The sequence below is a fragment of the Zonotrichia leucophrys genome, chromosome 5 (assembly GCF_028769735.1).
Source record: "Zonotrichia leucophrys gambelii isolate GWCS_2022_RI chromosome 5, RI_Zleu_2.0, whole genome shotgun sequence".
Lineage (NCBI taxonomy): Eukaryota > Metazoa > Chordata > Aves > Passeriformes > Passerellidae > Zonotrichia > Zonotrichia leucophrys.
The window spans coordinates 23,499,098-23,523,643 of NC_088175.1; the positions used below are offsets into that span (position 1 = coordinate 23,499,098).

Below are 24,546 nucleotides of genomic sequence, written 5' to 3' on the forward strand. Positions count from 1 at the left end.
TGGAATGACTTAAACCCCCTTGAAATCAACAAATCAGTTTTCATCCAGTGGAACCTTGGACTTCTATTTTCTAGAGCATATGAGTTGTTCCATTCATTTTGGTCATGCACCCACTTACAAACATAAATAGCAACCTCATAGGTCTAAGTGAAATATAAATCAAAATCAGTTCTATTTTTCAGCTAGTAAAAGCATTGAAATAAGAAAGTGATTCTATGTCTTGTAAGTGATTAAAGTAAAACTGATCTCAAATTTTGGCACCTTTTCATGTTTCCAGTACTGCTTTCACTGAAACAAAATAAAGAGATGAATAGACCCCAAAAGTCATTAATAATCTGCCACCATTTCCTTCTGGCTCAAAATGGTAACTAAATAATTCAGATAGACTTGTACTACTGATGAGCTGTCTGTTTTAACCTCACTGCACTAAGGAACAGCCTTTGTCTCAAATAGGCAGCATTATGCCTAATCCCTGTGCTTTTTCTGGGGCCAGATAGCCTTTGTGTGCAGCTGACACACAGATACATGTTTTCATGGCAAACTCAGGATATGTGCCAAATCATTCTGGCCAATTTATCCTGGCAGTCAGTTTTAGCTGTTTACCCTCCCCCACCAGAAGACTTTCCAGTTCAGGGGCATTTTGTAGGAATCAGTTTCAAGTGGGGAGAAATAAAATAAAATAATTAAATTTTGTTGATGAAGTGCAATAATTTCTTGAAGAAGAAATGCTAAACGTATTTGCTAAACTTCAGGGAGGAATCTCTTAAAGTTCCTAGTGTATTCTTTCCCAAAATCTTGCTGTGCTGAAGATTTAATTTGTAATATACTGACACATAATTTTTTCTATAGTAAGCATTTAAAAAGCATTTTAAAGACATCTAGGCCTCCATTTCAGTAATATTAGGGACACTACTTTTCTTGTCTTTCCATTGGCAAAATTTCTACCATTGCAATTGTATTATACTTGTAAAACTTACTTCTGCTGGAATAGCCTGTTATTTGGAAAATTGATAATAAATTATTCAGGAAAAGTGGAGTATCTTAACAGTTAACAGTAGGAGAGTTTACTAATTTCACTACATAATTTAATATAAATTTTGCTTACAAGAGAAAAAAATCAGTGCCTTTTTCATTATTGACTTCTTATTTTTCCTTTGTCCACTGTGTGACACCTTTATTTTTTCCATTTTCGCTCCTTTTCCAGGAAGATTTCTGATCTTTTCTACTAACAAAATTTTGCATATAAATTGAACTATAGCAAAATTCTAAGCCAATCCTGAATAAGGGCCTATATTGTAAGATGATATTATTCCAGAAAGGGGACCAAACTTGACAAGAGAATCAAACAAATTATTTTGCTGTTAATGTATCTTTCTCGTTACTTTACTTCTTGTAAAGTGCCAAAATTTCAAACAAATAAGACAGTTGGTGGTGGGTGGGCAAAATGACACATAAAATAGTAATACTGTTAGAGCAGTTACAATAACAGATTGGAAATAGGTATGCTGATTGAAAAATACACTGTTCACCATGCTGTTAAAGGAATGAATACTGAGGCATCTGGAGTGATGGCTGGCTGAATTCAGTTTGTAGACAAGACGCTTCACCAGTGTCCTTTTGTAAGACAGTAACAAAAATACACAATCAGTAACACTGTAAACTGACAAGCTACACAAGGAGATCCTGCTATTTCTCACACATGATATTACATTGTTTCATTACAGCAGAATTACTCATAGTTTGTAGCAGTTTTAATCTCTGAATATCTATTTTCCTATTAAAACCAAAATAACACACCAAAAACAAACAAACAAAAACCCAAAACACAACCTAAAGAAAACAGAAGATGCTACTATTTTAGGAAGGCAATTGAAATCTAGTCTTTATTTTTTTTTTTTCATTCTGAGAAATAAAAGGTCTTTAAATTACTGTACATAAAGATCACCAGGTAGATGATTTTTTGGAGTAAGTGTTGAGCCACTGGAGTTTCAGATAAATGGATCCACAATGTCAATTCCTTGGAAAAGATGAAAATTACCTTGTCCTGAGGCTATCTTGTTTCCTGCACAGAGATCTGGGTAAGTCCCTGGGTAACCCCTTATAAATTTGACCTACAGCTTCAGCAATGAAGAATTCAGATCCATTCAATTCCTTATTCCTGAAGACAAGTCGAAATAAAACAAGGATCTGTGAATTTTGATGAACTTTGTCAGAATAGGAGACAGGTGACCTCTCTGCTGGGAGAGAAGAAATTAAAGACTTGAAAGAATCTTCTGAGTTCATCACTAACTGTAACTCTAGTGAAGCCAAAGTTTACAGGAGTCACAGCAACCATCCAGTAATAAAAAGTTGCCAGTCCTTTTGGACAAAGACAGAATCTGTTTTCTTTTACCTAGCCAGGATGTTTAAGAGGTATCGTTTTTCATCTAATCATTATCGGACTCTGTCATATTTCCCATAAGGGGAAAAATGAACTCCTCATTCTGTTAGTCAGATGAGAACTATCCATCACCTCTAAAAGAAACAGGAGATTGAGACTTGTTCCAAAAAGTAGACTTTATCAAATTAAGTGACATTTACTAAAACTTCACCTGAGTTATTATGCAGATATCTATTTGTTAATATATGTGCTTAATTTATCCCAGTTCCTAATCCCTTTCAATTCTAAGCATAGGTTTCATGTCTGTGGGAGGGATTAATTTAAATGCTACCATCCATATCTCCACCAACTGAGAATTATTTTAGAAATAAAGCTGGCAAATGGAATTTGTACTCCATGTCATCTCTGAGCAACCTCTCACTGAAATTATAGAATACATTATACAGTAGGACAGGACTGATACAGACAGGAAAGAAATCAAGATCCCACAACTGTTTGAAAAACCTCTGGTCAGGTATGCCAGTCTGGAGCTGGCTGAAAACAGAAAAGATGAACAACAGATGACAGACTCGGAAAAAGAGGAAAACTCTACTGATAAACACTTTTTAATATTTTCCATCAGTACTTTCTGCACAGATATTACAACAGAGAGGGAGCACGGTGGTATTACAGGCCGCCACAACTATTTTCACTCATGCTTCAGACCATGAACAATGCAGGGCAGTTGCCTGCATTTTGCTGAAAGCTGTTCCTTTCACTGCCCCAACCCATGACAAAAACCCAGCTTGCTTTAAACTCCAAGTGACCTCTGCCACTAGAGGGCTTCACTTAATGTGATATTCCCCCTTAGACCTTCATAATCACCGCTGCAAGCAATTAAATAAGGAGAAAAAAGCGCATATTCTGAAGCATAGCTGTAATAACTGAAAATTTCCTTAATACTAAATCGGTATTTGTTGAAATGTTGATGACGTGCAGCTATCTGTCTAGTTAAGTAGAACTGTTACTAAGAAACTAGCTGAGAGGTTAGTTACCTAGCTAAAGCCAACTTCTTCAAATAAAACCCTTCCTTGAAACTGTAACAAAACCTTCTAAAACTACTAGAAAAGTTGAAAAAGCTTGTCTAAGTGGGATGAGAGATAATGTAGAGGGAAATCATTAAACAAAAGGCATTCTGTAGAGACGAGGGGAGGCACTTGTGAAACAGCTGTCGGTAAAGAAACAGGCTAACACAGGACAGACATCTGCTGAGTCTGAGGAAATTAGGTTTCAGGATTACCACTTTTTCCTCTAAGCTTATGGAAGCTAGATACACAAACAACACAGACACTTATCACGTTAAAACAGGTTTTTTATTCTACACTTTAATATTTCTGTCATTAGAATGAAACGATACTTTTGTTTCAAGAATGCAATCAAGTAAATGCTTTATAAGCTAATTGGAGATCCCAAAGGGAGGACTTGCAGGTGCTGAATCCAATCAGATCTGTCACATAATTAAAATTGGTGCAGGGGGCACAGTAAAACAGATGTGGTCTAAAAACCAGGGAATTGTTTGTTTCAATGTTGCTACAGATGAATGGGACACAGTCAGTGAGATAAAGAGAGCAGTGTTACAATTTATCCAGTTCTACTGCGGAAATTGACTCAGGATGGCTTAACTTGAACATCGTGGTTTTTATTTTTATCTTCAAAAGCTTCTGCAAGACATTTGCTTGGTTTACAAATAAAAAGAGGCCTCTAAGGACTGATGACCCTACAAACTGGACCTGTGATTTACAAGTCATGCTGTGCTCTTTCTGGCTCAAATACTAATAAAATTCTTTGGCTATAACTTAGTAAAGAAAATGGAAGAGCTAGAACCAGTCCCCAGTTTGCTGTACCATCATTGTGTCAGCAACTGCCAAGGTAACAGAAGCCTAGAATTTTATTTCAGTCAGTAAACTAAGCAATTATGAGTCAGAGCATCTTAGATACAAGGGGTATATGATGAGTAAGAAAGTTCCATTTTTATACAATCATTTTTCTGACCATATATGCTATCAAATTTTTACTGAATCTGCTGCATCTATTTCATCTGCTGGCAAGGAGGATAGATATCACATTCCTGGGACACAATTCCCAAAGAAGTCATTGGAAGTTTCCTATGTACAGTGCTGGATTGAGTCCTTAATTTGTGAATGCATTTGGGCAGGAGCCTGTTTAGATGTGCATGTGCATGTGCACTGTTTAATATCCTATAATGCACTACCAATCTGACTTGTAATTTATAAGCAGAGGTGATGTGCTATATATTATATATGGTGTGTGTATTTTAAGTATTAAAAATTGTTTGGGGCAGTATTAATGGTAAGTGATTACTAAAACCAAGGCTGTCTCCCAGGGAGCTTAGAATGGAAATTGGATTTCATCCACTAACAGCCAGGTTTTAAGCCCGTGTATTAGGAGGAATCGAGTCAGCAGCCATGCCGCGCACACACACACATCAATACGAATTTAGCACAGAGCGTGGTGTAGCGCAATAAACACACGTCCCTAAATTTTGTACGGAAGTGATGCTCCAGAACTGACCACTACCGTCACAGTTACAGCAGTTTGAGACTTTTTTTCAAAGGAAAAGAGTCAATAAATAGCAGAGTGAAATAGTAAAAATGCTTTCCTGGTGCACAGACAATTCCCCGAGCCATGCATGCCTCCACCCCCCCACCCCCCCCTTAATCTTACAACCTTTTAATATTCCACCTGAATAATTTGAGATTTGTAAGCAGAAATAACCTTCGCCGCAGCGAAATATCTTTAAATTCTCTACAAAATATTTAGGTAAGCAACGCGGCTTTGTGTCGCACGGCTCCGGCTAGACCCGCTGTCACAGCGTAACAACAATATCTTTATTAATTTCTTCCCAAGCCTGCGCGATGCAGCCCGGCGCGTCCGCGGCTCCAGCTCGGAGCGGCAGCGCTGCCCCGGGCCCGCACCCGCGCTGTCCGGCGGGGACGGAGGAAGGGCCGAGTGCTGCAGCCTGCCTCGCCGAGGACACGTCCCCGCTACCCCACCGCCTCCTCGGGCGATCTCAGCCCTCCTCCCACGCAGCTGCGGGCCTGCGAGGCGCAGCGCGTAACCCAGGTGACGCCGCATCCCGGCGGGGACCCTCCCGCGGCGGCAGCCGGCCCCCGCGCACACCCGCCCCGCCGCCGCCCCCGCCGCAGAGGTTAAACCGCCCCCGCCTCCCCGCAACGGCTCCGCCAGCGCGGCCGGCATTGGCGAGACGCTGCAATCCCAGCCTCTCTCTCTTTTGTTCCCATTGGCCTCATCTCCCGCCTGTCTCCGATGGAAACCCCGCCCTTCTGTTTTATCATTCCCCCCCCCATCACCCCCACCCCCCCCGCCTGCCCTCGTACACCCCCGTCCTTGTGCCCCCTCCCATGGTTGTAACCTATCCTGCCTTTAGGGTTTGTGCGGTGCAGCCGAGGGTGGCGGCCCCGGCCCCAGGCAGGCGCCCGCGGTGCCGGGGCTAGAGGCGAGCAGCGCCGCGCCACCCCGGCAGCGATCCCCCTCTCCACCCCCGTGCACGCCAGCCCGGCAGCGAGGGAGGGCACGGGAGCCCGGCAGCGGCGGCAGGCAGCTGAGCCGCAGCGTCAGGCGCGGCACTGGGGCGGGCAGGGGCGGAAGGGGGCTCAGAAACAGCGTGAATCATCTCCCACTCTCTCCCTCGCCCACCATTTACACCGCTCGCTCCCTCCTTCTCCCCCTCCCTTCTTCCCTCCCTCCCTTCCCACCGATTCTGTCTCACTCGTTCTCTCTCCCCTCCTCTCCCACTCACTCTCTCCCCTCCTCTCCTCTCCTACTCACTCTGTCCTCTCCTCCTCCTGTCTCACTCCTTTCATTCTTTCCCCTCCTCTCCTCTCCCCCTTTCTTTTCCCTCTCTCGCCCCCCTCGTTCCCCTGTCTCCCTTCTCCTCATCTCCTGACACTGCACTGCAGCTGCTCCTCCAGTCCAGTCCTGCCCGCTTCCCTCCCTCCTTTCCCTTCCCTCCCCCCGGGTGCCAGATAAACAAGGCGCGCAGCATCCTCGACAATCCCGATCTTAGCTCTACATTTTCGAAAAGGACAAGAGAACGGGACAAGCCCCCTCCCCTCCTCCTCCTCCTCCACCCCCTTCCTTCTCCTCCTCCTCCTCCTCCTCCTCCCCCCTTCCCTCCCTGCCCCCCCACCAGAGAAGGGAAGAGACAATTCTCCTCCGAGCAGCAGCAAACATGATGGCGGCAGCTCCCATCCAGCAGAACGGGACCCACACCGGGGTTCCCATAGACCTGGACCCTCCGGACTCCCGGAAAAGACCGCTTGAAGCCCCCCCTGAAGCCGGCAGCACCAAGAGGACCAACACGGGCGGTGGGTATATCCTCTGTCACCTCCCTCCCCCCCCCCCCCCCCCGCCCTACCCACCCACCTCTCCGCTTCCCTACCTGCCTGCCTGCCTCTTCCAATCCCCCAGCCCCCCCCCCCCCCCCCCCCCGCGCCCAAAGATTCCCATTTCTCTAATGTTATCATTCATCAAAATGGCGTCGGTTTTCAGCATCTACCAGTCTTTTTATTTAATATCCACGCTGGGGCTGCACAGCCGTGACCCTACGGAGGCGAGGAGGGAGCACAAGGGGCTCCCGCAGCCCGGCTATCTCCCTCGCCCGTTTTAAGGATGGGCGACAATAAATGGCAGCTGGAAGGAGACGGCAAACGCTCTTCCCTCCTTCCACATCCTCGGGGTCGCAAGTTGAATTTCAGCCTTGCCGTGCGTTTTCCTCCTCCTTGGCCTCACTTCCATTGTCAGCGCGTACACGGCGTGTGTTTGCCGTGCCGAGCCGGGGGCGAGGGCTGGCTGGTGGCGGGGGGAGTCGCCCCTCGGCTGCGGGGACTCGCTAGTTAACATCCTGCTGTTCCTGGAGGAGATGAGTTATAACGGGACCAGCATCTCCTTTATCCGTTTGCACTGGAGTCGTCATAACAATGCACCGAGGCAGAGGTGAATTTATTTGCCCAATGTTGAGAGCAGTGGTCTGGCTATACATAGTGCATGGTTCCCCAGCTATACGGGTGGGCACCACTGTCACACACAGGCACTAACCGAGACGCTCTGTAGTCTCAGGGAAGAGAAGTATTGTGAACTTAGATCGTTTCTTCTGCTTAGGGGTAAAAATAACCCCAAAGAACCAACTTTATGAAACACGTTTCATTAGATTTTGATATCCGTGCCAATGGGACATTGCCATAATTGCTGGGGAGAACACAAGTCTAGGGAATCAGTGTATCCCTGTTGCGTTGCACTTCTTCAGAGACAGTTATGGAAACGTCCTCAGACTTCAGTGTAGCTGGATTTAGCTGTGGCATGAGGGTACTGAAAATTTTGCAGTTTCCAAATCAGACTGGGATCCTTTTTTTCTTTCTCCCCTCCATTCATTCTATATATTTTTTCCTGTTTTGATGGTGTGCTTTAGTGCTAGTGGTGGATAGAGGACTGGCATTGTCTGTCTTGTCACCTTTTAAGTGTATTTAAAATAAGTGACTTAGGCTTTTGATCAATTGGGAAAAATTCTTCTTAGTGTCCTTTAATTAATGAGCTTAAAAGAGATCATTGTCGCTTAAGAAGTGCTAAAGGAATACATGAGGATTACTTAGCAAAGTGATTCCATCCTCACCATGTTGAGTTGTTTTCTTGGCAGTGGCTGAAATGCTTGGAATAAAACCCCACATTTTGGGTGGGTTATTTGGTAGCAGAGTAGTCGTTTTGCTCACTTAAGAAGAATGCAAGCAATAGCTAATTGCTGTTCTCATGTGTTTGCTAATGACAAACAAATAGCCCATTAGAATTTACAATTCGTTCTTTCCTGGTTTTGTCATTTCTTTTGCAGTATTTCCAAGCAAGGTTGTAGTTGTCACTACCCACGTTTTCATGCAGGGCTTTAGTTTTTTTAAAGGGGTCTGATCATTCCTGCATGCTGTGGTTACCATTGCAAAAAAAAAAAGGCAATCTACCCTTGAAATGTAATTGCATTATTATTCTTTAACTGAATTAAGGAACCTCTGTAGGTTCTTTGCTTAGAATAAATGTAGATATTTTAAACTGAAAGGCATAGCCTAAACATGTCTTGTATAATGACGCAACTGGTTAGATATAAATGCATGAATTAGTGGAGGAGTTTAAAGATTTTACCTTTTGTTTATTTGTGGGTCTGGGAAGGAAAAATGACAACTTATAACCCATATTAACCATGCATATCTCAATTTTTCAGAGGATGGCCAGTATTTTCTAAAGGTCCTCATACCTAGTTATGCTGCTGGATCTATAATTGGGAAGGGAGGACAGACAATTGTTCAGTTGCAGAAAGAGACTGGGGCCACCATCAAGCTGTCTAAATCCAAAGATTTTTATCCAGGTAGGTGCAAAAATTAGCCAATTCTTTTATTTTTAAGTTCCCTGGCATGTATGTACATTTCAGTGTGTTTCATATATTGATGGTCAAGTGCAGCAGGAAGCATTGTCTCAGAAAAGTATATTTCAAAGTGCAATTGTGAATATAAATATTCTGTCTGTTTTGGCTTGTGGAATGGACTGAACTGGATGCTAACTGCTTGAAATAAGTTTAAAGTAATTTACAGTATTTCTGCAAAAGATTCTTTTCATTAACATTAACTGCTTTATTTTTTATTTTAAAAAAATCTAGCTTTTAGGCACCAATGTGACAGGTGGCGTAAAGATAATTGTTCGTTTGAAGTTTCCAGACATTATAATGACAATTAAGCTAGAATGAGTAAAAATGAGAGACTGCCTTGTAAAGAATGGGCCATTTACTTTAAATCCATTATGTACCTTCTTTCTGCTTCACTGCTTTGCTCATTGGCTCTGGAGTGAAGTAAAGAGGACAAGTGCTGCTCTTTAGATATTCTTTATATTGTGTTTATCATGATGGTGGAAGAAAGCTCTATTATAAAACTGAAATGCTTTGGATGAATAAAAAAATTAACATTTTATATTAGCTCTATTAGTGCACATGAAAAGTTTTTAATATTTGAGTATAACAATAATACCTGAATTAGCATTCCTCCTTTATAAGATTTCTGAAGAGGGAGTCTTATGTAATGATAGACAAGATTTACCTTCTGCAGTTGAATAACTGGGGAGTTTTTCCAAAAGATGAACAAATTAGCATTCTGCAATTGAACTTTGCTCTAGAGGACTTGCTAAAAACTGATGCAAAATAACATAGCTGACACTTTTGTGGTTTGATTTTGTTATTTTTGAGGAGTAACTGGTGGTTTAGAATTGAGTTGACTAGCTGTTGCTGACTTTTTTCTTTTGGAAAATAAGAGCTGCTTTGCATTTGCTCTATTTCAACAAGAGTGAATTCTACAAAATAGCAAAGGCAGTTGGTATGGATGTAAACAGGGCAAAAATGTTGGAGCATTTAGCTTTCCTGTTGTCTGACTTTGCAGTCAGGCAGAGGTGGATAACTTTTTATTAACAGATATTTTGGTCTATTTACCAATATGATTGTTGATGTGGAAATTCTAATGCACCTGTTGTACATCTCCTTATTGAGTGTAGTTCATAAAACTTAAAAGTCAGAGATTGAGGTGTTGAATGTAGATTTTTTTTTTTCTGTTGGAAGTTACATCTTATGAACTGGTGCTTGTTGTTTATGAAGCTTTTTTTTTTACTTTTTTTTAGGAAGGTAGGAAAAACATGATCCTTTTTTGAAAGGTATGTTAGGATAAAAAAAATCAATGTAGAATTGTGAAAACTCCTGGAAGAAAGAAAGCATTCTAAAGAGCCTGATTGCAGAATTAATAACATAATCTGGGTAAAGAGCTGCAATAGTAAATTAAATTCACTGTCAATAGATGAAAATGAAATAGATTTTCTGCATTATACATGAGGGGTTATCAGATATGCAAGGATGTTACAGAAAATTGGTGTTTATGAAGAATATTCCAAATACCAAATTATGAGCCTTTTCATTTTACTACAGTTTATTTACACTCACTTGGAAAGGATGCTCCAAAGATTAGATCTTTTGTTCAGTGCTCAAGTATAGTTCCTCTTTTTTTGGATTAAGTCAGAATTACTTTTTTTTTTTTTGTGTGGAAACTGTAAAGATGCAGCAGTAGTAACAGAAAAACCCTTGAAAAATAAAAAAATCGCAAGCTAGAACGACATGAGAAAAACATTTGTGACATAAACATGTTCTCTCTTAAAATCAGCAGCAACAATATAAATAACTAGGGCAGGGACACTGAAACGTTTTCACAGTAACAGGTGCAAACAAAGTTCCAGTTCGACTTTATTCAGTCTGCCCTGAATTTGCAGCCACGTTGTGTCCTATGCAAAGTGAGTGTTTTCAGGAAGTTGGTGACTGATACCTGCTAAAGCATGGAGCAGGGATGGGAAATGGATTCCAGCGTGGCTAGCTCTTGTTAGTATTTCTGTTTGCGTCTGACCACCAGCCCATGGAATATTCAGAGGTCCTGTCATTCCTTGAGCTGATGGCTTTTGGGTTTCTTCCAGCCTCTCTTGCTCGTATAACATTAGGGAACACAAGCCTTATGAAAGAGCTAAGCTATGATTTGTTTTTCTTATGAAGTTTTTTAAACAATTGCTGTTTTCCTAATAGTTCCTTACCTCTGATGCTTGTGACTACAAATATGTTTAATGTATGTTTCGCTGTGGAATGTTCTGTCGTTGAAGCTTCTATGAAAGTTTTCTGTATTTCCAAAAAGTTTTAGAAAAGTAAGTTCCTGTTTGGAAAGGAGGAAGGTGCTTGTAATACAGAAGTTACGAGTAGTTCCTATGATCTAATAGTGTTTTTTTCTTTTCCCTCTGTGATATAGGACTTCAGTGTGCAGACTGATTTCTGTTGGAATTATTTTTGTGCGTCAAAAGGTGACATAATTACTGAAGAATTATATGGCAGCTCTAATTGCAAGAAATTGAAAGAAAAATCAGCTTTGCATTGAACATTTTAGTTTACAAGATAGGAAGCAGTATACAAATACATTACTGTCCACTACAGTTTTATTTTTGAGTGAGCAATTTATTGTTCTCTTTTCAGGTTACCTGCTGACTTTTTCTTGTTGTCTGGACTCCTGCAATTTGACTTTGGATATTCTGATTCTTTTCTGTTCAGGCATGTCCCCCAAGACTAGCAGAAATAAAATTAAAGTAGCAAAATATGCCCTACTTTTAAGCTAAATGGTGCTGATCCTTCTGCATAGAAAGTACAGTGTGTATTGACTTACTAGGTTTTGGTTCAAAAATTAAATACAGATTTAGCCAACTTGATAAAGAAAGTGGCTATTCTTTGAAGCTATTATGATGTATGTTATTTTTGAATAATAGAAGAAAGATGATTTCTGTTGTCTGAAACTGTCATTGCTTATGTGTTTCTCATTCTGCATTTTAGTGAGCACAGGACTCAAAGCCACTCAGGCCATGTATATTTCTCCCTTGTGAATGCTGCCGTGCACTCTCTCTCTTTCTCTCTCGTGCACAGACTCTCTCCCTGTCCCTCCCTCTCTGCGTTCCCGCCCCGGTCTCACAAATGCACACACATGCACAAAATTATGTTACATCACATCGTGTTGTTTATCTTGCAACAGGATCTTGCCTGGTCTGAACTTGGTGCTTGAGTGAATTTGAACTTGGTCAGTGTTTTTCAATTTATTGGAATATGATGTCGTAGGTGTACTTAAGAGATCATATCAAGAGCAGAGATTAATAAAAGCATAATTAAATGGGGGATAAGATTTTGCTGGTTTTAGCAACATATTAGATGTGTTTGTCTTATAGCAGATTTCTAGTCAGTAATTATATCAATGTTTGGAGAATATAAAAGGTGGGAGTTTGCTCTCCCGTTCATGCAGACAGTGTATGAAGTAATGTGTGGCTATTTTGTGCTTTTACCGAGGGACTTCTGGTTTTAGATGTTTTCTGTTTCAATATCAGATTTTTTTGAATCATTCATGTGTTATGGGAGATAGTCTAATCATAATAGCTATGATAGCTAATAGCTAATAGATAGCTAATCATAATGTCAGTGCCCTTCTGAAAACTCTTATTTTGACTCTTAAAGACCTTTCAAAAACATTGAATGTATAAGTAACACATTAAGTTACAGGAATTTATAATTAATAATCTTATAGCATCATTACTCCTATAAATTGAGAGGAAGGAGAAAGGTGTAATATATCAAGCTTGGCTCTCCATTATTATTTTCTTTATAGAAATAGAGTTTGTCATGTTAATTGGTAACTCTTAAAAATAAAAAATTCTAGTAAGGAAAGAAATGTTTTTAAAAATCAATGCTTGAAATAATGTTGAAGTGAAATACTGCTTTTTCAGCTATGAAAAAGAGTAGTGGTGTTAGAAGCAGAATGGCTTTTGTTAATACCTGTCTGTTGTGCTGGTTCCTTGAAGGGCTTTGTCATACATCAATAAATGCATTTCATTTTTTTCTTGATCTTACTTTTTTTCTTGAAATGTTGACGTTAGCTAATTAGATACTACATAAGTATATATCTAAGATTTTTAGATTCTGATGCAAACACTTACATGAATTAATTCAGGGATAATGGGACTGAGGAAATTACTAAATATTGAGTAGAGATTTCAGAGGTGGAATCTAGAGGTGTATAGATTTTTAAAGTAATCACTGATCTTTGTACTAGTTCAAAAAAAAAGACACCAACCACCAAAAACTCCCAAGTGTTGATTGCCAGCTGTTCAGAGAGATAATTCTCAGTTGGACAGTTGTCTGTTGCCTGGTTACAGAAACGGAATAAAAAAAAAAGTTAGCTTGTTAGCCAGCAGGTCTGTAGTATTTTGCATTTAAAAGGAAGCTGAAGGGGACTATGTAACTTAGTAGCACCTTGAGATTGTTACATATCTAACTTTGTTCTTTGTTCTATGTACTATCATTTAGCAGGTGGTAATTTGGTAGGCTTAGAGAAATTTTGAGAAGTTAAAGTAGAAATTTGGCACTCATTTTTTTTGTACCTGTAGAGACATTCACGTTAATGAGTAAATCAACTTTGACCTAGTAAATGGCTTTGGTTTGCAAGAAAGTGCTGTCTTTGTCTTGTATAGAAAGGTTTATAAGAACTTCTGACAGATTTGGAATGGTTAGTCTAACTTGAATAAATGACACGGGCCAACAACTAACTTTGTTGTCAAAATAAAAAGAATAGGTTGAGGACAGCTGTTATGTCATGGAAATGCTGTGTTTTAAATTTTCAACATTTTCATTGTGATTGGTTTTATCTAGGTTTCAATATGATTGAAAACTGAAGTATTTTTAGTAGGTTAGAAAGGTTATGTAGATGAAGTTGCTTCTAGTAACAGCATTGTTTTTCGATAAAGTCAGGATTTCTGTAAAGCAATTACTATTAAAAAAAATAAACAAGGCTTATGTTTTTCCCTTTCAAGAAGTTTAAAACTTCCATATAATAATTTAATAGTTTTTTGTAGGTAGATCCAAGTTTTAATGGAGTTTTGATAGAGAATAGGTGTTAGAGATAATATTTTAAAAAAATATAAACAGGGAATGTCTGAATCTCCTGTTTTCCTCTTCTCCCTTGTGCAGTAAACAAAACACATGCTTGCTTTTCATAATGGATGCAACCTGTACCAAGCAGTGTCTTTTTCAAGTACTCTTTGATCTTTGTTTGTTCTTTAGTTAATTTCATTAGCTTAGATATTGTCCTCAGTAGTTGACTAGAGAATTTTTGTCAGTGATCAGTAGCTTTTTTTGGCCAGGGAAGGAAACCTTGGATTTAGTGAATTTGTCAGACTGGCCTCCAGAAATGGAGCATAGAGTGTTGGGGAAGAGGGCTTGCACCTTGTTGCTATCACATTTCTGTCTTTGGGCACAGCTCTCACATAAAGTTAAGCAACCTCTATAAAGATTTGGCTGGCAAATATCATTGTTGCATCTTGCAGCAGTGCAGTCAGCTTTCCAGTCCCTCTTTGAATTTATTTTTTTCTTAGCATTTATCAGTAGGCCAGTGGGAATGAATGACAGTGGTTGCCCAGTGCTGGAATGCTGCAGGTAGTTGGGCTGGACTGGTGAGAGCTGTGGCCGTGTGCTTCTCACGTTGCACTGCAGCTGCTGTTGATCTTAATTAATCTGACCCTCCGAGGCTGCAGTGTCATGGTACAAAACGCAGTGCATATTAGAAATTGGAAGGCTGCTTTTCTGAGTCTTATTGATGGCCATGTTTCTAGGTAGGCCTTTTGGTTTTTCTAATTGCATTTGTTTGACTAGCATGAAATCCTTAACGCACTTCAATCTAAAAGTGTAATATGTTTTTCCTGTTTCTCAGATTTATCTGTTGAGTAATGAAGCTGATGCATGTGGTTTTGAAATGTCACGGTTATAATGGATTTAGTAAAAATATTTCTGCTTATTCTGGCAACAGCTATTGTCTGTAAATGAAAAGAGTTATACTGTGTCTGGTATGAATTTCTGGTGTAGTATGCTATGTTCTGTAGTGGGAATGCTTAGTGCTTGTTTTATTTAGCCCAGTCTTGTGGTTAAGGACTTCTAGTAGTATGGAAACATGGAGAGTTGGAATTTGATGTTGGCAAATGGAATCAATTAGTGTGCTGTCCATGTGCAAGGTTTTTAATTTACTGTTGATATATGACTGTCTTCATTCTGACTGCATGACATAGCTTTAGGAAAATAGGAGGTTCCTTACAATTCACGCTGGTATTCAGAGTAATTTTCTTTCTCCCAGAGGAAATCTCAAATTATACTATAACCTAGAGATTTCATAAGTGTTCCAGTACAGATTTGTGTTCCATCCCATTTTTGTTTTGATTTTGGGGTTTCTCCATCCCAACTCGTGATAATTCATGGCATTATAAAGATCAACTACATTGCTTGTATTTTGATTAAAAATAGAGAAAGGATTTTCAGAATACTCTGCTTTAAATTTTCCCTGTATTTGATAAACACATTAAACATTTTAATATATAAAAATCACAAGATCTAAGTTCCTATCCACCATGATCTTGTTTTCACGCTAACATATTGATAATTATGGTTGAATCTTACTGGAGTTTACTTAATATTAGGTGTGCTGCTCTTGATAATAGCTAAGCATTGCAATTCCTTTGCAAGAACTTATGTGATTGAAATGTCAGTTTAAGGCAATCTTTGGAGATACATCTATGGAAATCAGCTCCCAGCTGTACAATGCTAGCATGCTTTGTAGCCTTTGAGTGTGGATTTATCACTCTTTGCTTGAGCTAGTTATTGTTCTTCTTGACTCCTGAATTGCAGTAAATTTGTGTAAGGTGTAAGTGTTCTGCATAATTGATGGAAAAAATAAAGTCTCTTTTGTGGAAGGTTGGAGAACCTTTCTTCCAGGTTGATGAACATGAACCTAGGTTGATGTAGGTGATGTGAGTAACTAGTTGTGTGACCAGATAGCTCTTGAAAGAGCAGTATGTTAGGCACCAGGTTTGAAGTTAAACATTGGTGATATGGTTGACCTGGAGTCAGGTCCCTTGTAAGTGAGAGATACTCTTGTCAACTTATGGATGTGAAAGTGTAACATTATGTAACATTAGTATTTGTTGGATATAAAGGAGTATGAATCTTGGACAAAATTTCATATTTACCTAGTCTTATAGGTTTTGATTTTAAGAAGACTAAACATCTGTTTTTCATCGTTGATCTCTCACTGCATCCTGCAGGGCCTGTCATCTCAGCATTGACAGGATCAGATGAAAAATACAATCGATGTGTTGACATTTTTTTGAGAATCACTCAGGTAAGATTACTTGTTATACAGAACTACAGTGAAATTCATGGCTGCTGCTAATGTTTCACCAGTTGGAGCCTTTGCATTCTCAATCATTAATTAAATTAGATACTGAGGTTCTCTGCATGTTCCCTTGTTTCTATTTTAAAAGCACTTTTTGTGCCTTGCTCCGTGCCATTTAACTCTCTTGTAATTTCCCACATAAAGAGCTTCACACATTTGTACTATTTTCCCCCACTTGATAGAGTGGCACCTGTTTGCTTGAATGAAGAACCATAGTGCACACCTCCAAAGCTCTTGGAAGATTTGTATGTATTTTTTCATTCTCAAGTAGTGACTTTAGTCCTGTTTAGATTCTTCATTGGCAATAGGGGGAAAAAATCGCTGTAGAGAACCAGATAAGCAGGTGCAGCAGCAATTTATCATCTTCCCAGTGTGTTCTAAATTCTGGCTTTTAAATTGCACATGAAAAATTACAAATATTTAACTGAATATACAATGGTGGCGTTGTTATTTTTATAACACGAATTATTGGAATATGTATATTAGGTCTTGCACTGGAAAAGTAGGAAATGGCCTGTGTCCATTCAGTTGGCTTTGTTGAGCGTCCAGTGTACTTACAAAATTAAAGCTGTTACCAGAGTGTATTCCAAAAGAGTTGGGCTATGAAATGTCATGGCTGTGAGAGAAGGGGGAGGAAGGACCAGTTGGGCCATATGCCAATGTTGATGCTTGATCCAACCGTGGTTTATGTTTTGTCCCCATCTGTAATCTGGGGTTAGGGAGTGCCACAGTGCGGGTAGGGTAGTCTGTAGTACAACTAGAAGCAGCAGCAGCAATTCAGGTGCTGCCATGGATACTGTTTTGGCAGCAGTATTGAGCTGGAGTTATAGAATATTTATGTTTTATTGTAATCTGGCAGTCTACCAACAATTTTCCTGAGGAACACCAAAAAAAAAAAAAAAAGGGAAATAGGTGGCTTTTTAGTGGAGTTATGACCTGGATTTGAAGAAAACTTCTGTGGAACAAGAGAGGGTCTTCCAGCATTCTGTCTGTGCTGATTTTTCAGAGATCTGCAATGAAACGCTGCTACTGGTTGCCTTAAAGCTTTATAAAAATGATTTGTTGCAAGTGTTAGATGTAGAACATGTATGGGGTTTGTTTTCTGCCTTGCATGTGTGTGCACACTTCATTCTTTGTATGTCTTCTACTTAACGTTATTAGGTGAACACTTGGCGACTGTCAATCTAAAATTTGCATTTCCCAGGAATTCCTTATACAAATATGATTTCCTGCTTTTGATTCTTTTGCTGTGCACGGCAGTACGCTGAAGTCTGCCAGTTTTTTTGTTGAGATTAGTCTTCATCAAATAACATAATTTTCAGCATAGGAAAATACTCAAAGAAGAAAGAAAAAGGAAGTATTAATTTTACAAAGATTCCTTTTAGGGATATATGTTTTTGTGGTTTTTTTTAATGTTGGTGATGCCAAGTGCTCATCTAGTATTTGCACTACTTTTAACAATAATAAAACACATACTTTATAATTTTATAAGATTTTTAAGTTCTGTATGGGTACATCTATGACTAGCTGTTCTAGTAAGTGCCAACATGATATATTATGAATGAATTATTAATGAATAATTTTTTTTTATTTATTGATTCATAGCTAGAAAGATGGTTCTTTCCCTGAATAGCTAGAATTTAGAAGGAAAAATTGGTTCCTCTAATTTAAATCAGAGTGTTAAAAATATTTGAGTGTATATAGAAATATGTGTAATTGCTAGTCTCAGAACTTTAGTCTTGCATGCACTTGATGGTAGAAAATCAATTAAATGGGCAGCTATTTAATTTGTCCCATTAGGTTTCCTGTACCTTTGAAAACAAACCCCTCCAGTTTATGCAAATGTTTTATGCCCTCTAGTCTGGGAGACATAGAATGGATAGTGGTAACAAGGTCGGCGTTTGAATTAAGCAAGACATTTATAACTAGCTTATTTTTATTCCAGTTTTTTAAATGATGCTTTGTTGATTAGTAACAACAGGATTCTATTGTTTCTATATTATCTTTTCTAACAGCTCTTTTGTCTGATAGCAATTACTGGTTGAAAGAATGTTGGTTGAGATGTTCAGAAGTAGTTCAGTTCTGTCCTTCACATTTTATTAGCTTAGCACTTCCTGAAACCTTTAGTGCAAACATAGGGACACAAAATCTAGTCATCCATTATTGCAAAATCAGTACCTTGATATTTCCCTTTTCCAACACACATCAATATGCTCAGAATGAGGAAAAAGAAGCTTCTCTTTATTTACTCACTTTGTCTATTTTTCAATTGAATCATATAGTGTATAAGGGGCTACCATGCTTTCCATGTTGACTAGTCCAGGAACATGTGAAGTTTCATCTCGTGCAAAATTCTTTGTTTTCTTTTGTAAAGAAGTCTCTACTTGTAAAATTTCACAATGTTGTATTGGCTGTCTGAAGATTTTTGTTGTTTATTATTAAGAATTTTGCTTTTTACTAGGCTGACTAGTTCTGATTTGAGTGCCTTATTTCTCCCGGTACAAAATTTCGGAAGTGATTGCAAAAATTTGCCAAGGGCTGCAATATCTCACCTGCAGCAAGACTTGATGAACTTTTCCTCAAAAGTATGCATATAGTTATATGGGCTTCTAAGATAACCAAGGACTTTTTTTTTTCCTGTGAAGTATTGAAGCATAGGAGTTCAGAGTGGATGGTCTTAATGCTCTTGATACTTATAAGCATGCATCTTAGTTTGGACGGGTTTTCCCTGTTAAGGATCCTAAGGAGGCATGCAAGATTTTTGGTGTAAATTAGTGTATATTTGTAGGACTGGTTTGTGTTACAAGGTTTTCATATTTCAAGCTGTGGTTACTTGGGAGTGCAGATAAGCTGATGATGGCCATCTGATATTCAAGTCAAGTGTGCTTAAAACTACAAGTATTTCAGGAACTATATCAAATTTTGTATTTTTAGGATGACCTACTTCAGTAAGTCTAGAAAGAGGTGTGATGTTGCAATGCTGATTTAGAGGAAATAGTGCTATTAATAATTATGTGCTGAATTGTGATGCAGTTTATTGACAAACCAAGGCATACTTTGAAGTGATTGATGCCAGTTCGAAAAGAAACAAGTGTATCTGTAGGTATTCTGGAATTCTCATAGGTAAGTCTCTATGTAGTGGGAAATAGCAGTATATCTCAGAAAATTTGAGAAGATTTTATCACTCCATATTGAATAATTTCTAAAGTTTGTCTGCTTTAAGAAGATTTTCTTGTGTTAATCCCTTTAGAGTACAGTAGTATTCACACTGTATTTTCACATGCTGGATTCTAAGGGGTTATAATTTCCCCCATTTCTTTCTCAAAAGAAAAGGATTTCATATTGGATTCCTGTATAGACGTTTCTCAGTGTTAGAAATATAGAAAGTTAGAAAAGTTAGAAATTAACTTGTGTTGCCAGCTTCAAAATAGGAGACTTTGCCAATGTTTTCCCTCTTCCACTGGGGAAATGGAGGAATCTTGCTGGCTGGGCCATGCTAGAATGCTGAAGGTAATTAAAAATATGTGTTTAATCCAGAAAATACTATGTGTGTGCTGCTTATTTGGGGAAGTCAGTGGTTGTCTGAATAAGTATTTAATTTCAATTTTTAGTCTTTGAGTTATTTTTGGAGCTCCAAGTTTTTCTACTACAAATCATTTGAATTAGTAGTAGTAGTTCAGCATGTGTAAATGCTGAAAAATGAGTAGTTTACTTTATAAGCATTTTAACATGAATAGTTTTTTACTGCTACTTTTATACTTGCCCTTCAATAGAATAGGATTTCTGCCATTGAAACCATCACTGATGAATTCAGAGAAGTAAATTTCCAGTTTTTAGGTGGGGTGAAGATGTTTGGATGCAATCAAAACCTGATGAATTTTTTCCATTCTTTGTTTTGCTTGAGGTCAAATATTCCCCTAGAGGTGAGCATTTCTCCAGTTTTCCAGGTACAGTCCTTCCATTTTTCCACTGCTGAAGTTCGAGTACCTTAAGCAAAAAGAAATAAAAATTCTTTTTTGTCTCTTAAGCATGAGGACTGAAAATTATAATTTCTTTCCTATTTGCTGCTGCCTCCCACAAGAGTAAGTGGAGACACTTATACAAAGGCAGTAATAATACCAGCAGTTTCTGTATACAAACATTAAATTCAGGTAAGTATTGAATTTATGCAAGGTGGAATACACCTCCAGTCTGCTTAATCCTGAAGTGGTGTGTTTAAACATAGGAATAGATTATTAGTAGTGAATTATATATATACATATACATATATATACATATATATATATATAGAGTGTGTAATTCTACTTTAGATCTTTTGGTAAAAGGCTTCTGTCTTTCATTTTGAAGCAGACGGGTGTTCTGTTTTGGCTTTTTTTGTGGGATTTTTTCCCCCTGGTGCTCATTTATGGCAGTTAAGATTTACTGCTGCCTTTCCCCTGAGAAGAGTTGTGTTCTCACCATTTTCTGGGCTTGCAAACAATTATAATTGGACTTTTCTCAGCTGGCTAGAGGTGTTTGAATCTGTATTTGGATATGTCTTTCTTCCTACATTCAATTCTATTATAGTCAATGGAATTATGGACAAAGGAATAATGCATGTGTTTTGGTAAGGATAATGTAGGGTGCCTTTTCACTTATAAATAGATATTCAGATATTTATCAAAAATAGGTATATTATAAAGATTGCCAGTATGAACTTGCTAAGTATACATATTTTCCCTTTTGGGGTACGAGTTTCATAGTATTTTCTTTTAGTTCATGGTCCCTTTGCAAGGAAAGCTACACTGTTTTAAAACTTCCTTTTAAATTTTAGTGCAGATATGTAACCCTTTACTAATGCCAAAAGCAGAGCAAGTGATAAAAATTTAGTGTATATAATCAACAATTTTTTGGAATTTTTTATTCTTTGCTTCAAAATGACCTGGTTTTCTGATCTTTATGTATAGATTGGCTCTTGAATCTATTTGTAAATCTCTTCAGTAATTCTATATAGAAAAACACTATCTTTATGTTAGTGTACGCCAGTCTTGCTGAAAGATCCATTTTAAAAGAAGTGCTAGATCTAATCCAGGTTCAGTTACAAATTCTTTCCAAGTAAACATTTTCTAAAGTCTCCTTCCATTTGTAAATATTTGCTCTTGCTACAACTACTAATTTTTGTCTTTTATTTTTATGTACTTGACCGATTTTAGCTTTGAAAGGTATAAATCAAAATTTATGAACTATGGAACTGACTAAATTATCAAAAATTATCTAAACGATTAGTGGGAAGGATTCTGTAAAGTTTTCATAGGAAATGTTAAAAGGCACAGGAAAGCTTTCTAAAAATAAATTCTAAGGATATATTTGCATTTTGGCTTAAAATAGTAATCATGAAGTCAAATTGCCCTATTTTTGGTTATTATTACATAAAGTGTTTTGACTCATGTTTTAGAAAGATTATTTGGACTTTTTATTGGGGAAGACTTGAATTATATATGGAAGAAAGCAAGTCTATTCACCTTCCAGCTTGTCATTAAGAAAATTTAAATACTTAAGGTTTTCCCATATTCTGGGTAGTACAGTTGTTTACACAAGTCTTTATACTTTTAATAATGTCCTTATTTGTTTATTGAAAATAGCAACCTAAAATATCTTGTCGTGTTCAGATTCTAATGCCTTTCAAATTATTTCAGAAAAAAAATTAAAAATCATTTTTGCATGTGTTAAAATTTGAGCTTAATAGAAACCTTTTGTAAAGGTAATTGCAGGTTCAAGGACTTTATGCTCATTTCAAACTGGATAAAATTGGGAAGGCACGTGTAATTAAATTCTCGTATGTATAATTACTCTCGTGTTTGTGATGTAATCTCTGTTTTTTAGAGTAAGACAATATGTTCAAAGGTGTCCTGATATTATCTGCTTTCTGCTGATATTATCAAATACACCACCTACAGTTTGTGAGAACTAAGGGAGACAGTGGAAAAGGCATTTGATGACTGAGTGGCATATCTTTATTTTTCACTCTTGGACAAGAAACGAAAGTATTTGGAATGGCTGCTACAAAGTTATTTGTCTATGAAGGTGCTAGCTGTTAGCACATTTTGATTTTTATTGTCTAAAAATACATGGTCCTGTTTGAGTTGGAAAAGGAGAGATTAAGATTATATAATGTTTCGTGGTAATTATGTGTGAGCTCTTTGCTTATTTGCACAAAGAAACATTAAAAAAAATCCCTCTGAACAGCTGAAGTGACATGAAGCACCAGCTGGGGAATCTGAAATCAAATATTTTAGGGCATGATTTGTACTAAACTGCAATTAGAATGTATGATTCTGCACTAGCAATTGTTCTGAGTGAGGTCAAATTGCACATGAAGGAACACAAGTGATGTCTGTCTTGACTGCAACTGATGTCTGTACACGTGCTATTTCACAGTATTTTTTTATTCACATTCAAAACTGGGGGAATGACTAACTTGATTGTTTTGTCTGTTTATTGTCAGTTAAGACTTAGTGTGTCAATAGGTGAATTAAAGAGTTGAAAGGAAGAAAAAAATTGAAAATACCCTTTTAGATAAACATGTTCTTAAAAATTTAAAATTAATTTTTCATCCAAACATTTTAATAATAGGAAAGATAAGAGCAATTCTGAAACATCAGAGACTTGTTCCAATGTATTTTTTTTTCTCTTTTAATTTTTCTTTTAACTTGTGCATGTTAAAATTGCAATATTGACCTACTGGTATTATAAAAAGATAGCATTTTCTGTTTTCGGAAAAAACTGCATTTTGACACATTGTTTAAAAACTAGAACAGCTCTGCATATGAAAACACAAACTGTGATAATTAGATAGTATGCCATATGTGGTAGTTTAAGTTGGCATATATCTCAAATGGCATGTTTAATGTACTGTATTACTGGAATTAGTAATTTTACAGCTGAGAGCTGTTAATTCTGTTATGCTCATTCCCCCTGATGAACCTGTAGGTAATGATAGCAGACATTTTTCTTTGCAAAAGCCTGTTTCTGATAAATTAAAAGTTATAGGCTGTTGTATTTTTAATGGAATCTTTGACTAGTGTATGTTTCTCATAATATTTTAGGTGTTTCTAACTGCTTCAGAATTCTAAGATTTTCTTAAAATAAAGATACAGTTGGTATGGATGGATGGTCACATTTTTTGCTTATGAAGTATATGGAGTCAGGAAACAAGGAAGGTCTGTTTTTTCCATATAGCTTTTTTTTTTCATTCATGTAGAACTTACCCACCTTTTTGTTAGGGTAAAAAATATTGTTAGCCCTAAGTGCTTGAGAATTGTTAATGGTGGTTAAAATCCACATACCTGTGGATTCCACAGTGCAGCTGAATATGGTCATGAAAAGTCAAGGGAGGAAAGCAAGTCTCTTGAGTACAACTGGCTATGCCTGAGATGGAGTTAAATTTTCCTTTTCATAGCAGCTTGGATGGTGCCAGGTTTTCGAGTTGTAACCAAAAAGTGTTGACAATACACTCATGTTTTAGCTCTTGCTGAACAGTGTTTGCATGGTGGCAGGACCTGCTGTTTGTGACTCTGCCCAACTCCCCAGTGACAAGACTGAGTGTGCAAAAAGAAGTTGCCAGGTGGAAAACCTGAGCTATCTCAAGCTACTCCATGCCATATAAGGTCCTCACAAAAGAAGAGAAAATGGAGTGGAGTGTTCAGCTAGTGTTTTGCTCAGAGAGAGGCTGGGAAATTGTCTGCCTGGGGACCCTGGTGATTGCCTTTGCATCACCTGTTTGAGTCACAGAATCATAAGGGTTGAAAAACACTTAAATCCAATTGTCATCCCACTAGCAGCACCACCATCAGGCCATCAAGTCCTAAAGTGCCATTCCCACGTTTTTCAAACACTTGGAGGCACAGTGACTGCACCACTCCTCTGGGCAGTCCATTCCAGTGCTTTACACCCTTTCTGTGAAGAATTTTTCCCGATATCTAATCTAAACCTGCCTGGGTGCAGCTTGAGGCCATTTCCTCTTACCCTGTCACTATAGATGCCTGGGAGAAGAGGCCAATTCCCACCTGAGTGCAACCTGCTTTCAAGGCAGTTGTAGAGAGCTGTAAGGTCTCCCCTGAGCTGCTGCTTCTCCAGGCTAAACAGCCACAGCAGACTCAGTTGTTCTTCATAAGACTTTGTTCCAGACCCTTCACCAGCTCTTTTGCTCTTCTCTGGACACCCTCCAGCCACTCAGTGCCTTTTGTGTAGTGAGGGGCCCAAAACTGAACCCAAGATTTGAGGTGCAGCCTCGCCAAGTGCTGAGTA

At 38.2% G+C, this 24,546-nt stretch overlaps 1 protein-coding gene across 3 annotated transcripts in view; it reads left to right on the plus strand.

Moving 5' to 3' along the window:
- The first annotated feature begins 5,808 nt into the window (after positions 1–5,808).
- The window catches only part of NOVA1 (NOVA alternative splicing regulator 1), a 139,295-nt gene continuing 120,557 nt past the window's right edge, over positions 5,809–24,546 (plus strand). Inside the window, exons 1-2 of one of the 3 annotated variants that reach the window (XM_064716071.1) lie at positions 5,809–6,768; positions 8,664–8,807. In XM_064716071.1, coding sequence (XP_064572141.1) covers positions 6,633–6,768; positions 8,664–8,807 — 280 coding nt within the window. In that variant the 5' untranslated portion in view covers positions 5,809–6,632. Of the gene's footprint in view, positions 6,769–8,663; positions 8,808–24,546 lie in introns of those variants that run through there. The other 2 variants (XM_064716072.1, XM_064716074.1) reach the window with 2 other exon arrangements.